The sequence below is a fragment of the Sturnus vulgaris genome, unplaced genomic scaffold (assembly GCF_052056855.1).
Source record: "Sturnus vulgaris isolate bStuVul1 unplaced genomic scaffold, bStuVul1.hap1 Scaffold_510, whole genome shotgun sequence".
Taxonomy (NCBI): Eukaryota; Metazoa; Chordata; class Aves; order Passeriformes; family Sturnidae; genus Sturnus; species Sturnus vulgaris.
In genome coordinates, this window is record NW_028276507.1 from 144,479 (window position 1) to 157,132 (window position 12,654).

The 12,654-nt window shown below is 46.5% G+C and overlaps 1 protein-coding gene across 6 annotated transcripts; it reads right to left on the reverse strand.

Moving 5' to 3' along the window:
* Nucleotides 1-43: 43 nt before the first annotated feature.
* Nucleotides 44-6,955, reverse strand: LOC148217653 (nucleolar pre-ribosomal-associated protein 1-like). Of its 6 annotated transcripts, none has more exons than XM_088158531.1 (8): nucleotides 6,823-6,955; nucleotides 4,296-4,401; nucleotides 4,086-4,202; nucleotides 3,309-3,447; nucleotides 2,411-2,604; nucleotides 2,078-2,182; nucleotides 1,595-1,713; nucleotides 44-1,308 (listed from the first exon to the last, which is right to left on the reverse strand). In XM_088158531.1, the coding sequence occupies exons 2-5, from the start codon at nucleotides 4,299-4,301 to the stop codon at nucleotides 2,471-2,473; spliced, it is 396 nt and encodes a 131-aa protein (XP_088014657.1). In that variant the 5' UTR covers nucleotides 4,302-4,401; nucleotides 6,823-6,955; the 3' UTR covers nucleotides 44-1,308; nucleotides 1,595-1,713; nucleotides 2,078-2,182; nucleotides 2,411-2,470. The 6 variants fall into 6 exon arrangements, 5 of the variants coding, with proteins under 5 accessions (XP_088014657.1, XP_088014655.1, XP_088014656.1 ...); XM_088158529.1 differs by lacking the exon at nucleotides 6,823-6,955 and adding an exon at nucleotides 6,300-6,662; XM_088158530.1 differs by lacking the exon at nucleotides 6,823-6,955 and adding an exon at nucleotides 5,307-5,444.
* Nucleotides 6,956-12,654: the final 5,699 nt, after the last annotated feature.

A 12,654-nucleotide genomic window follows, 5' to 3' on the forward strand; every position in this document is an offset into this window, starting at 1 on the left:
CCCCCACCCCACCGGGTTCGGGAAGAATTTCCTCGGAGAAGAGTGGGAGAAAAAAACCTCTTTATTTAACAAGCAAGACACTCCCCAGCACAGGGAAAAAAGACAACGCCAGCTGACAAAAAACTCTTTCACCGTTCTGAAGGGATGACGAGTTCAGTCTCTCTGGCGAGTGGTCGCTCAGTTATCAGTCTCTGGCGCTTGGGAATGGCTGCTGCAGGTGACAGAGTGTAGACTCCCGGTGTTTCTTGGGGTTTCCCAGGTCCCCGTCCGGAACAGGTTCAGATGGTATCCAGGAGAGGGAGGGGACGGGGTGGAAGAGAAAACAGTCCAGGGAAAAAGTTGGACTGCCTAGCTGAACTAACTAATGAGAAAAAAGCAAGGGCAAAGCGAAGGAAAGAAAAAGAGGCAGAAGCAAGCAAGCAGGCAAGCAAGCAGGCAAGCAGGCAAGCAAGCAAGCAGGCAAGCAAGCAAACCGAGCTAAAACCTCTCCTAAACATAGACCATGGGGGAGGTGAGCCGGCTGATAACAAGACAAAACAAAGCTTCACTCTCAGAGTCAGTCCTGGAAGCACAGGACATAATACCAAACATAATCAGGACACATGATTGGAGATAGAAACACCATAACATCACCCTAGGACAGACAGTGACCGGGACACAAGGATCCCACGGGAAACAACGGCACAGGGAGCACCACAGAGGCACAGAGAAGGACGGAGAAAAGACAGAGAGTGCCAAACACACAGCAAGGACTGAGGGGTACCATGACAAAGAGGGAACCCAGGAGCCAGAGAGGAAGCGAGCACAGCCCGTGCGGGGCGGGCAAAGACGGGCAAGGAGCAGCACAGGCACGGAGACAGAGAGGCACGGCCAGCAGGACAGAGGCTCACCAGGAGAGGGGCACAGGAAGGGAGGAGCACCGGGCAGCGCTCCTTTAGGACAAGAATATTCACACACACAAGCAATTCCCTCATTTGCACCTCATTCTTATTTCACACCCCCCCCCCCCCCCCCCCCCCCAATAAAAAATTCAGCTCATAGCACAGGCAGCTCTGGCTTTTCCCTGCACAGTATTTCTACCAAGGCCCTGGGCACAGCACACGGTAGCGAGTCACCTGAATCAATCCTGATTTACATTTCAAAGCTTCTCCTTCTGGCACTGCACCTTCTCAGACCCGGGCTGCCATGTTCCACTCCCCTCATGGCCACATTCAAGAACAACTGTTGCCATTCTGCAGAGAATTCCCAATACGGCTCACGTATTATCAGTGGGCAGAAAACTCTTTGGGCTTCAGTTCCACCTCTCACCTGTTCCACGTGGAGGGAGGACAGGCATTTGTCACACATCACAGCAGCAGTGATGGATCAAGGTTTTTTTTTTTTGATTGAATAAAAGGGTAAGAAAAAACAAACCAGGTCTCATACAAATGTCTTGAAACACCATTAAAGCTTTTTAAACCCAAGGAGACCATCGTGATTCCTGACTTCAGTCTTCTATCCATACTGGTTTTGGCATCATGAAATCAATCAGAGTCTTTTAAGAAATACTAAATCATCATGACTAAACCCCGGGCTCCTGGTCATTTGCACTTACAGCCCCTTGTAGGAAGCTCTCCAGCCTTTTTTTCCCATCCTACGTTGGACAGAGGATGGCTGTGAACCGCACGCCTCCGCACAAACAGTCCTGCCGGTTCCTCAAAAAGTTTAAAATGCCTGTGATAAAAATGATAGAAAGTAATACTGCCTCTCAGACTGTGCAAGAAATGGGAAGTTGGACTTTCAATGTCCCACTGAGAGATGCCGAATAAAAGCTTCCCCATGAGCTCGCACAGAGTAGTAACATTTCTTGGACGAAACTAAACTAAGATTTTTTTTTTGACCAAACAAGATAGGTCTGTATGAGAACAGCTCAGGAGGCTTTCAGGGCTCGCAGTGATGCTGGCAGAGCACAGAACGTTAAAGATGAAGTCTTAACTCCCTGAATTAATGCCCTGTGGTAGCCAAATCTTTTTGCAAAGACACATAAGACTTGCTTCTCCTTGTTTCCGAGTTCCCAAGCCGTCCTGTAATTCGTCACCTGCACTAGTGCAGACCAATCTGCCGTGGGCAAGGAACAGATCCGGCTCCTGAGCTCCAAGCCACGTGTCCCCGATGGAAACCCAAGTCAGGAATACAAAAACACCTGTGGAAGAAAGACGAGAGAAAAATCAGAAGACACAGATATTCTTCTATTCCCACACAGAAATACCGAGCCAAGCTGTTTACCTCTGGGACTCTGTTTTAAAACAGCTCCCCAACTCTGTTCCTAGATGGAAAACGTGGAGTGGCTTTGCCCATGCAAAGCCAATGAGCCTCCTCACAAGAAGGAACAAACCAGTTTCCTGCTAAATCAGACACCTGGAAATCTCACCTGTCACATGCTGTCATGGACCAGCAAGAGGGATCAGCATCCAGGCCCACGTGGACTTGTTCATTCCTGGCTTCTAATGCAGCAGGGACAACAGCACTGAAGGGAAATGATCACGTCTTCATTTAAAGAGAACCCAACTTCTTCATCAAAGCCATCACTGTCCTCGAGCAGGACATCCACCATATCCAGGACATCTAATAAGTGAAGAAAAACATCAAAGCAAGAATCCAGACTAACAGGAAAAACAACAGACGTAGAATGCAACACTCCAGGAATACAAGGCATCTTTTTAATTCTTTTTAATTAAAAAAAAAATTTAAAAAAAAGGATGAAAGCCACATTTGTCACACAATACAACGTTAAGTGCAACCCCTAAATTACAGCTGAACCTTCACTCTGCCTTTCAATGCTGCTGTCCAGCACGGAGCAGCTGTGGCTGCTCCTGGATCCCTGGATGTGTCCAAAGCCAGGCTGGACACTGGGGCTTGGAGCAGCCCGGGCTACTGAAAGGTGTCCCTGTTCATGGCAGGGCTGGAACTGGATGAGATTTAAGGAGCCTTGCCGGCCAAACCACTCTGGGATTCCATGACTCTGTCAACAGTCCCAGGCAGAAGGGCTAGATTTCCATTTGAGTTCAAAAACGCTGCTGCAAGAGCATGAAGAGAGATTTCAAATACCGTTCAAGTGGCACAGCCACGGCAGAAATTACTTTCAGAGGTAAAGCGGCAACTTGGCAATTCCACTTCGACTTCTGATACCAAGAACACGTGGAGAGCTGAATCCTGGAGGGCCCTTACTTAACAGGATTGCCAGAGTTATCCATCCCCAGTTTGCTGATTAGGGCTAGAAAGTGTATCCCCAAGTCATGGAGTTGGGATGTTGACAGGTTACCACATACCATCAATGTGAGAGACGGGGATGCTGATGTTATCAGAGTCCTGTTTAAACAGAGCCACCTGGAGCGTGCTGGCTGCCTGAACCAGGTCTGCTGCCTTGTCAGTGTAGGGACAGGGGTTGGTCACCAGCTTCAGCAGGATCTGTCAGCAAAGGTGGGGAGAAAGGTAAGTGCACCTGCTGGCTGGCAAGTGCAGGGGAACCACACGGTACTGAGAACGACCACGTGCTGAAAGCTGGGCAGCTTTTATGAGGACAACTTCCATAGCACTTCTGCAGGATTCTGTCTACAGTTCCTGCTCTACAGGCCACACTGATGGAAAAACAAAAACCCACCACAACTTGGCACCTAGATTGCGACCACACACCGAGTACCTGGGCAGACCACAGCGGAGGCAAAGCACTGGGCATTCAACATCCTGAAGAGTAAACAGCAAGTGTCACCTTTCCTTGTCAAGGACCACCATCTACTGAGCTCTGATAATGTCGGCACCTAAAGAGGAGATCAAAGCTACCCACACCTACACCACTCTACCCTTACACCAACAATGCTGTAATAACAGCTGATCTTTTTGGATTTCATTTTCCTACAAATCATTTGGCTGCCCTCCCACTGAACACAAGAAGGATGCCACCTCCGTATAAAGAATCCCAAACAAGGCTTTTCTCAGAATTCATTCGCTGGTCTTTGACAGGTTTCTCAACAATAGCAACAAGACCTCCAGTTTCCACTAACACTATTCTTTGCATTTTTTTATCCAGCTGATTTGAACACCGTTACCTTTTCCAAAAACTGAATCACTGCTTCCTTCTGGTCTTCTTTTGTATTATCCAAGTGCTCCAGCCAAATTGAAAGCTCCTTCCACGTGTACTCAAAAGCTCCACTGTCACGTAAAACCTGTCCAGGAAACAAAGGAGGAGGTGTGTAAATAAACCTCAAAACACCTAAAATACAAAACCCCGAGGGATGCAGATCTTTTTCTATAGTTACCTTCATGCTTCCTTCTTTTAGGAACGAAAAGAAGAGCAGGTTGATGAGGAGTCGTATCTGCCGCTCTCCTCACCCTCAGTTCAAGAGGCTCATTGGGGGACTTCAGCTGCATAGTGGACAATAAAAATCCTACTTCTGTAATTTTTGGAAAGCAGGTTATACTGCTTTCAGAGGGCCGTACAGCTTTCTATCATCACAGGCAGTTAAAAAAAAAAAAAAAAAGCACCTTCAAAATAGCCTGTAGGGGAGTTTTAGAAAACTACCGATGAAACAGAGGAAAATCATTGCTAAATTAAACCTGAATCAGGCTACTTGTACTTAAAGCAATCAGGCAGACGGATGAACAGTCACATAAATGAGCAGTGGGCTGTGACCACAGCAAGGTCCAGAGAGAAGTGCAAGTTGCTGGGGGTGGTGAGGAAGACCAACAAGTCCCACACCCTAGAGACAGGCTTTGACGTGCCTAGAAACTTCCCCCCGCTTTCCTGCTCTCCAAATTCAGGCCCTGACTGCGAGCACCCAAACTCGGTGACCCCGAGCTCCAGCTCTACAAGCAAGAAAGGAGGAGGGAGAAGAGGAAGGAATCCGAGTGACACCAGGGTTCAGCTCCCTCCCCCTAAGGCCCAGCAAGAGAGGAAACCTTGCCCAGCTTGCCAACCCTGGCACCTACGTTGGACGACTGCAATTACACAGGATGAATCTGTGCCTTTGCTCCTCTCCACACATCAAATACAAGGAAGCCATCACAACTCATTTGTTCTACAGTTACTCCGTGTACAACACCAGCAGCTCTAAAAATAACTGCTGCTCACATCAATCTGACAGGGGAATTCATTTAAAGCAAGAAAACATGAAGGAAAAAGGATTCATTATAATATAAGCGACTATTTTTGGCAGGGTCTGGAAACAGAAATGCACCTGCAGCTCTCACAAAACCGGGCAGGAACAGAATGTGAAATCCAAAAACGAGCCTTCAGTTACATGGCACTGTGCAGAAAAGTAAGTCCTTACCATCTATTCTTAGCAGCCTTTCTGCTGACGGAACTGCCCCAACTTCCCTGTTCCTGCTTTCCCTTCAGAGAAAATGCAAAGGACTGAAGTGGAAAGTGGACACAGGAACAAGTCAAGCAGTCCATGTTCCCACCTGGCAAAAGAATCCAAAACCATCAGAAAAACGGCACATTTTGAGCAGCTTTCGGTTGAGACATTCATTGCTGGGAGACCAAGTGAACCTGCCTTTAATCCCTTGCAAGGATCAAGGGCCACTAAACCCTAATTCAGTCACTGTAACTGGATTTTTTTCTTGCCAGGACAGTCTGCTTGCATTTATTCCTTATTCCTAGGGGTAAATCTCTACCCCTCCTTAGGTAACTAAAGGATGTCCTCTTTGAATAAGGTGCTAAAAACAGCAGCCTCTGGTGTCTGGTGGACTTCGAGCTGACCAGCTTTTTCTCAAAAGTCAAATAACTAATTTAAATATGCGGAGGGGGATGCTAATTTTCAAGACAAAAAGTCCTCCTTGCATCAAAGCTGGGATCAGACAATAACAGAGAGGACTACTCTGCAGGGCCAGAGGAAACCGGAGAAGACTTATGAAAGGCTAGAGTGCTGAAGTACAGATTAAAGAAACACTGATAAAAAGTAAAAATCCAAAGTAATATCTTCTTGATCAATGTCAAGACCTTTGCAGGCACCAACTGCACTGATTTATTACAGTATCAGAATTCATTCAGCCTCGGGGGGGTGCGTAAACACGACAGACATTTTCTTTGCTCTTTCATCAACTGCTGCAGTGAAGTCCGTTCACAGCATTGATTTCTGTCAAATATTTCGTTACTAGCCGGTTATCTGACAGCAAATTTCAACAAGAGGCACAGGAAAGGAGACTGGTGACCACACAATCCTGCAGCAAAGGTAACTGCTTCCAGAAAAAATCGTACGATCCTGAAATTTCAGGCCAGTGGGATAGAGTGAATATCCTGATATTTCAATTCCAAAGCTTACCTTAATGGTCTCGAGCTCCGGGGCTTGGAGGGGGGGTCGGTTCGGAAGGGCCGCCTCCGGAGGAGGGGATCCCGGGGGGAGTCAGGGGCCCGGGGAGGGGGGCGAGGCGGAGGGAGAGGAAAAAGAGGAAGATGAGGAGGAGGAAGAAGGGGGAGAGGGTTTGAGAGGAGGGGAAGCCCAAATCCGTGCTGTGTGCGGAGCTCCGACAGCACGCTGCAGCCCGCAGCTCACTGTGAGCACGGGGCAGAGGAGGCGATTTCTGGGCATTCAATCACCCTGAGGCGGGCCCGGCACCGCCCCTGCAGCACCGTCCCCGGCACAGCTCGGTACCGCTCCGGGATCACCCGGCCCCGCCCGGTCCCGTCCCCGGGAGCTCCGTGCCCCGCCTCGCCAAGCCCCGGCTCCGCCCCGAGCCTGCCCGGGCTGCGCCGGGACCATCGCTGGCGGCCCCGCCCCTCTTCCCCGGGCCGAAGCGGGCTGAAGGAGATGTCCGCACGATTGGAAACGCCGCCGAAAATCGCACCCGTGGGATCGGTGTCGGCGTCGTGCGCAGGCATCCCACTAGAGCGAGCGGGCTCCTTGCTGTGCCACCCTCCTTTTGCAGCCAGAGTTAGAAGGTCGGGGAGCGACACCCGAGCCGCCATCTTGGGAGAGGCAGGCGCGCAGTACCGCGCTCTGCCCACAGGGTGGCGCTTGGGAGACAGGCAAGGGATGGAATCAAGGAGTGTCCCAATCCTTGAGGAAATCCCCCTGAATGAACGCCCCAAAAAACCCCGACCAGAACTGACAAACCTCCTGCCTCTGTATGAGTGCAAAGGGTGTGCAAGGAGTGTGCAAATAGTGTGCATTAGCAATCGATCGGCAGGCATTGGCAATCGACCGCCGATCTAATCGATCGGCAGGCATTGGCAATCGATCGCCGAGCTAATCGATCGGCAGGCATTGGCAATCGATCGCCGATCTAATCGATCGGCAGGCATTAGCAATCGATCGCCGATCTAATCGATCGGCAGGCATTGGCAATCGATCGCCGATCTAATCGATCGGAAGGCGCGATCAATCGATCGCCGATCTAATCGATCGGCAGGCATTGGCAATCGATCGCCGATCTAATCGATCGGCAGGCGCGATCAATCGATCGCCGATCTAATCGATCGGCAGGCATTGGCAATCGATCGCCGATCTAATCGATCGGCAGGCGCGATCAATCGATCGCCGATCTAATCGATCGGCAGGCATTGGCAATCGATCGCCGATCTAATCGATCGGCAGGCATTGGCAATCGATCGCCGATCTAATCGATCGGCAGGCGCGATCAATCGATCGCCGATCTAATCGATCGGCAGGCATTAGCAATCGAACGCCGATCTAATCGATCGGCAGGCGCGATCAATCGATCGCCGATATAATCGATCGGCAGGCATTAGCAATCGAACGCCGATCTAATCGATCGGCAGGCGCGATCAATCGATCGCCGATCTAATCGATCGGCAGGCGCGATCAATCGATCGCCGATTTAATCGATCGGTAGTTGTGATCAATTGATCGCCGATCTAATCCATAGGCACGCATTAGCTATCGATCGCCGATCTGATTTTTCCCGCCATTTTTCATGGATTTTTTCCCCCATTTCTTACTGATTTTTCCCCAATTTTTCATGCATTTTTTCCCGCAATTTTCGTGGATTTTTTCCCATATTTTCCCCATTTCTCACTGATTTTTTTCCCCCATTTCTCAATGATTTGTTTCCCCAATTTATCAAAGATTTTTTTTCCCCATTTCACCATGATGTTTCCCCCATTTCTCACTGATTTTTTCCCCCCATTTTTCCATGGATATTTCCCGATTTTTTCCCCCCATTGCTCACTGATTTTTGCCCCCATTTCTCTCTGAATTTTCCCCCCATTTTCCATTCATTTTTCCCCCCATTAATCACTGATTTTTTCCCCCATTTCTCTCTGAATTTTTCCTTCCATTTTTCATGCATTTTTCCGCCCATTAATCACTGATTTTCTCCCCATTTATCACTGATTATTGCCCCCATTTTTCACTTATTTTTTCCCCACAGCATCGGCCACCACAGCACGAGCGACAACAGCTCACTCTGTTCCTGCCATTGCCCATGGATTGTTTCCCTGTTTTCCATGGATTTTTTCCCCATTTCTCACTGATTCCCCCCCCCCCCCCCATTTCTCACTGAATATTCCCCCATTTTTCATCGACTTTTCCCCCATTTCTCACTGATTTTTTCCCCATTTCTCAATTATTTTTTCCCCCACTTTTCCCCGTTTCTCACTGATTTATTCCCCCATTTTTCATGGATTTTTTTTCCCCCATTTCTCACTGATTTTTTTCCCCATTTTTCAAAGATTCCCCCCCCGTTTTTCACTGATTTTTCTCCATTTCTCACTGATTTTCCCACCATTTTTCATGTGGTTTTTTTCCATTTCTCACTGATGTTTTACCCCATTCTTATTACCATTCTCATAGCTCTATTTTATATTTATACATATTCTTATATTTGCATTATTTCTGTTATACACTAGATTTTTCATAGATATTTGCTACTTATATTTCATTATATTTTACATGTATACCAATCTATTTCTATTCTTTATATTTTATTTTTATATTAGCTATAAAAACCGTGCCTCTACCCAAATAAAAAGCATTTAAACATTCCTTTTAGACTATATTTAGGTATTTTTTATGGTTCTGTTTTTCATGCATTCTACACCCACCCCTCCTTCTCAATGTTCTGGCACCCACCATGACCCCCCCCCCCCCCCCCCCCCCCCACGCCCGACTCACCTGCTCCTCCAGCGCAGCCCGGCTCCCTTTCCCAGGGACCTTGGGGTGCCCCAAACCACGTCGGAGCCCCCAGTCTCCACACCCTCCCCCTCCGTAGGGAACGGGAATGGGATGGGGAGCACACAGGACAAGAAAGGAACACAAAAGACACACTGGACAGAGAGAAGAAAAGGGCTGGAAGCTGGATATGAGGATGAAAGTGGAGCAGCAACAAACCTCAGGACTTTTGACTAGAGAGTGTGGCTGCTGAACGTCTCAAAAAAAAACCCCAGCTCCAACACAACATGCTGTGCTCACGGCTCGGCCTGGGACTCATCAGTGAACATCTCTCTCTTGCCAGGGCCATAAAGCCCCCGAGAAAACACGAGGTGAGGTTGATGTGCTCCGGCTTTGCTCCTGCTCAGCCCTAACCCCAGCCCCTGCTGCCAGCGAGCACCCTGATCTCTGAACCTCTTCTCAGCTTGTTTGTACGCTTCCAAATTCCTTCCTCTTTCTTCAAGCTTCATCTGTTTCCTGGCATTGGGAGAATGACAAGTGTTTAGCACAGCGCAATGAATACAACAGTCTCATTTTCAGAAGACACAACTGAACGAGAACCGACAGCAGCACTGCTTCGAGACAATCTGGGCACACGTTTCCCTTCCAGCAATCTGAGTGTTCTTTTGTGTCACGCCTGAAATCCTGAAAATGGTTTTTTGAGAAAAATTATCCATAACTAGAAAACAATCAAACCAAATAAATAGAACCCCTATGATATAATAACAGCCCATATACTACAACACTCCAATTCTAATATTAATAAGAAAACAGAAATTAGCTACACAGCATTACCTCAAACAAACACTACATACTGGCAAGAATCAAAGCCACCACAAAATAATTCAAAAACTACCCTATGCCTTATGCTACAGGCTAGAACGCCATCGGCAAACCTTATCAAGGTATCCTTTAAAAACAACGCCCCACCAAAAACAAAAACAACACAAAACGCCATTCAAGAACTCCCTTATCAACACCTGAATGAAAAAACATGGCATTAGATAAATAGACCATAGCCCTTATCATACACCATCTACAAACAAAATAAAGCTATACCATACATCCTCGAAAACCACCTTCAAAGCACGACATTAGAAAAAAAAAACTTTCCAGAATTAAAAGCTGTATCTAACAAAAGCCGTCTGATAAAATTAACAACCAAGCCCCCACCATCAGAGCTGCCCCTACTAAACTCCCCATCGTACATATGAAAAATCAGTTTTAAAAACCTACTTCAATTCATTCTGCCTCAAATACAAAGCCATCCAGAAAGTTACCTTCACTCAAAAACAAAAGCGCACGTAGTAAATAACATTAAAAAATAAATCAGCACACTACACACCACAAGCATAAAATATTGAATTAAAACCAAAAATACCCCTATTCATTAAAGAGCCCAGCCGCAAGCTATATTTAACTTCGTGCAAACGTACACATATCATTAAAATAGATTTCTTTCAGAATACAACTGATGATCTAAAATAGTAAAATGTCCGAGAACGATATTATAATAGGATATCCTCGATCATCCTCCCGCAAATTCTCTCCACTGTATTGTCAGACACACACCAGAAAAAAAATCCAGTTTTTACTTTTTTCAGCTAACTTCTCATTTATTAGCTGAGAGGAATGTTGAATTTGTCTTTACAAATGAGCTGTGGATCAGCCTGTAGATAAGGCTAGCACTGAGAGATAAAAGAAACAATGGGATGGATTCCACTGATTGATGAATGGAAAGAGATATTTGCCTTTACAAACAAACTGCAGGGCTGCTGATAAATGAAATTGGATATCGAAAGATGAAAGAAGCAACGGGGGGAAACTATGAATTCAATAAGAATTAAAAATTAAAAGGGAGGGTTATACATTAGAGGGGAATTTCAGGTATCAGGCGTTCCGGGAAGTCTGTGCCTCTCAAGTACCTCAGCCAATGGGAAAAGAGAGAGGGAAATGCGGCCGGGAAAATAGGATAAAAAGGAGGCTGCGTCCTCCAAAAATTTGAGAGATCCCAGGGGAATGTCCCATGGCCTCTCCCTTTATTCGAATAAAGCAAAAAGGACTCCTCTGTTTCCTTTTTGGACATAAACCGCTGGTGTTTGTGGATTAATTTTCCTGACATTTAGCAACATATTGTTAAAAAAAAAAAAAAAAAAAAAAAAAAAAAAAAAAAGTGATCCAGAAGAGGGCAACATTGACAGCCATTCCAAGACAGGATGAACAAATGCTTTCACATTGACAGAGGATGCTGCGATGTTCTGAGAACAGAAGATAGAATAAAATAAAGGAAGGTGATGTTACAAGACAGAAAAGGGTAAAATAAAAGGAGTACCTGAGACTGGGGGGCGGGGGGGAAGAAAATGGGGAAATATTAATTGCTACACACTAGGTACAAATGCTTTTTACAAGTAATTTATGAGAAGCAAGCTAAAAGCGTCTTACTGCTGCTAGTGATATCATGCTCCAAGCTCTGCTAATAATTCCTATTTCTAGCAATAGTTAAATTGAACTCACTACATTCCAACTATTTTTCTGCTTGTTTAGATGGCAGATCCGTTTGGAACACACCCTCGTATAGCAAATTCTATGCCCAGGTAGGGACCTCTCAGTTCTTCCATAAAACATTTTCTTCTGCATTATGGCAAGCCTTTGTTTTAGCTTGACAGCTTTCTTGAAACTTAAATTTACGCATGTATCCAAAGACATTTGCAATTCCAGAAATTGGTAGGCACATAATATGGAAAGTAAATAACATTCTCGAGAGGGAGTTGCTTTGTTACTGAGGGGATGAAAAGCAAGGCTAGAGCTAGTAGAACTACCCAAGAAATTGGACTTAACGCAGCTTTTACAAGGCTCAAAGTAGCCATACCGAGATGTTTGAGCTAAAAGCCCCAGTTACCAGACTTACAGGCCTAATAGTTATCACCACACCACATTCCCTGGTTGCAGTATTTTTAACAGCAGTGCAGAACGCTACTGAAAATTATTTTTAGGTTGAATTGTTCTCTCCCCTCACTGCCTGTGTAGCTGTTAGAGGCTTCCAGGAGGCTGGGGAAGCAGACTGCTGGTTTCACTTCCAGACACGTCACTTCCATGGTCTGCTGGAGGGCACTTTGAAGCCCGTGTCCTTTTCTTGCTCTATTGTATTTGACAACTTTCCTCCCCCACGTCTGTTTTTTAGCGGGCAGCATTTTTGGAGGGCCAGTCAAAGACCTCAGGCTCCGAGAGAATTCGTCTGCTTTGCTCTGTTTATGTGTGCAACAGATGGGAGCAGCAACTAAGTCAAGTAGTAACTTCTGAGCTGCCCAGTTATCAGTAAACCAAAATATTCTTTTGTGACTCTCGCCAGACGAACATATCATCCTATCCGAGTCACACACTGCCCCTCTGGCATTTTCCAGTCAGACAAAGAATTCCTGGCCCCTTCCTTGCATGAACCTCAGCTCTCCACCTTGTTCCAGAAAGAGTTCTAGATCCAAGGCCCAGTGAGCCGGCTACCCTTTGCTGA

Excerpts from the sequence above, each read along its gene's own strand:
- LOC148217653 (XM_088158531.1), bottom strand. Across the intron at positions 3,448-4,085 it reads TGATTCAGTTTTTGGAAAAG|ATCCTGCTGAAGCTGGTGAC; the intron begins GTAACGGTGTTC and ends CTTTGCTGACAG. Across the intron at positions 2,605-3,308 it reads CCCCGTCTCTCACATTGATG|ATGTCCTGGATATGGTGGAT; the intron begins GTATGTGGTAAC and ends TTCACTTATTAG.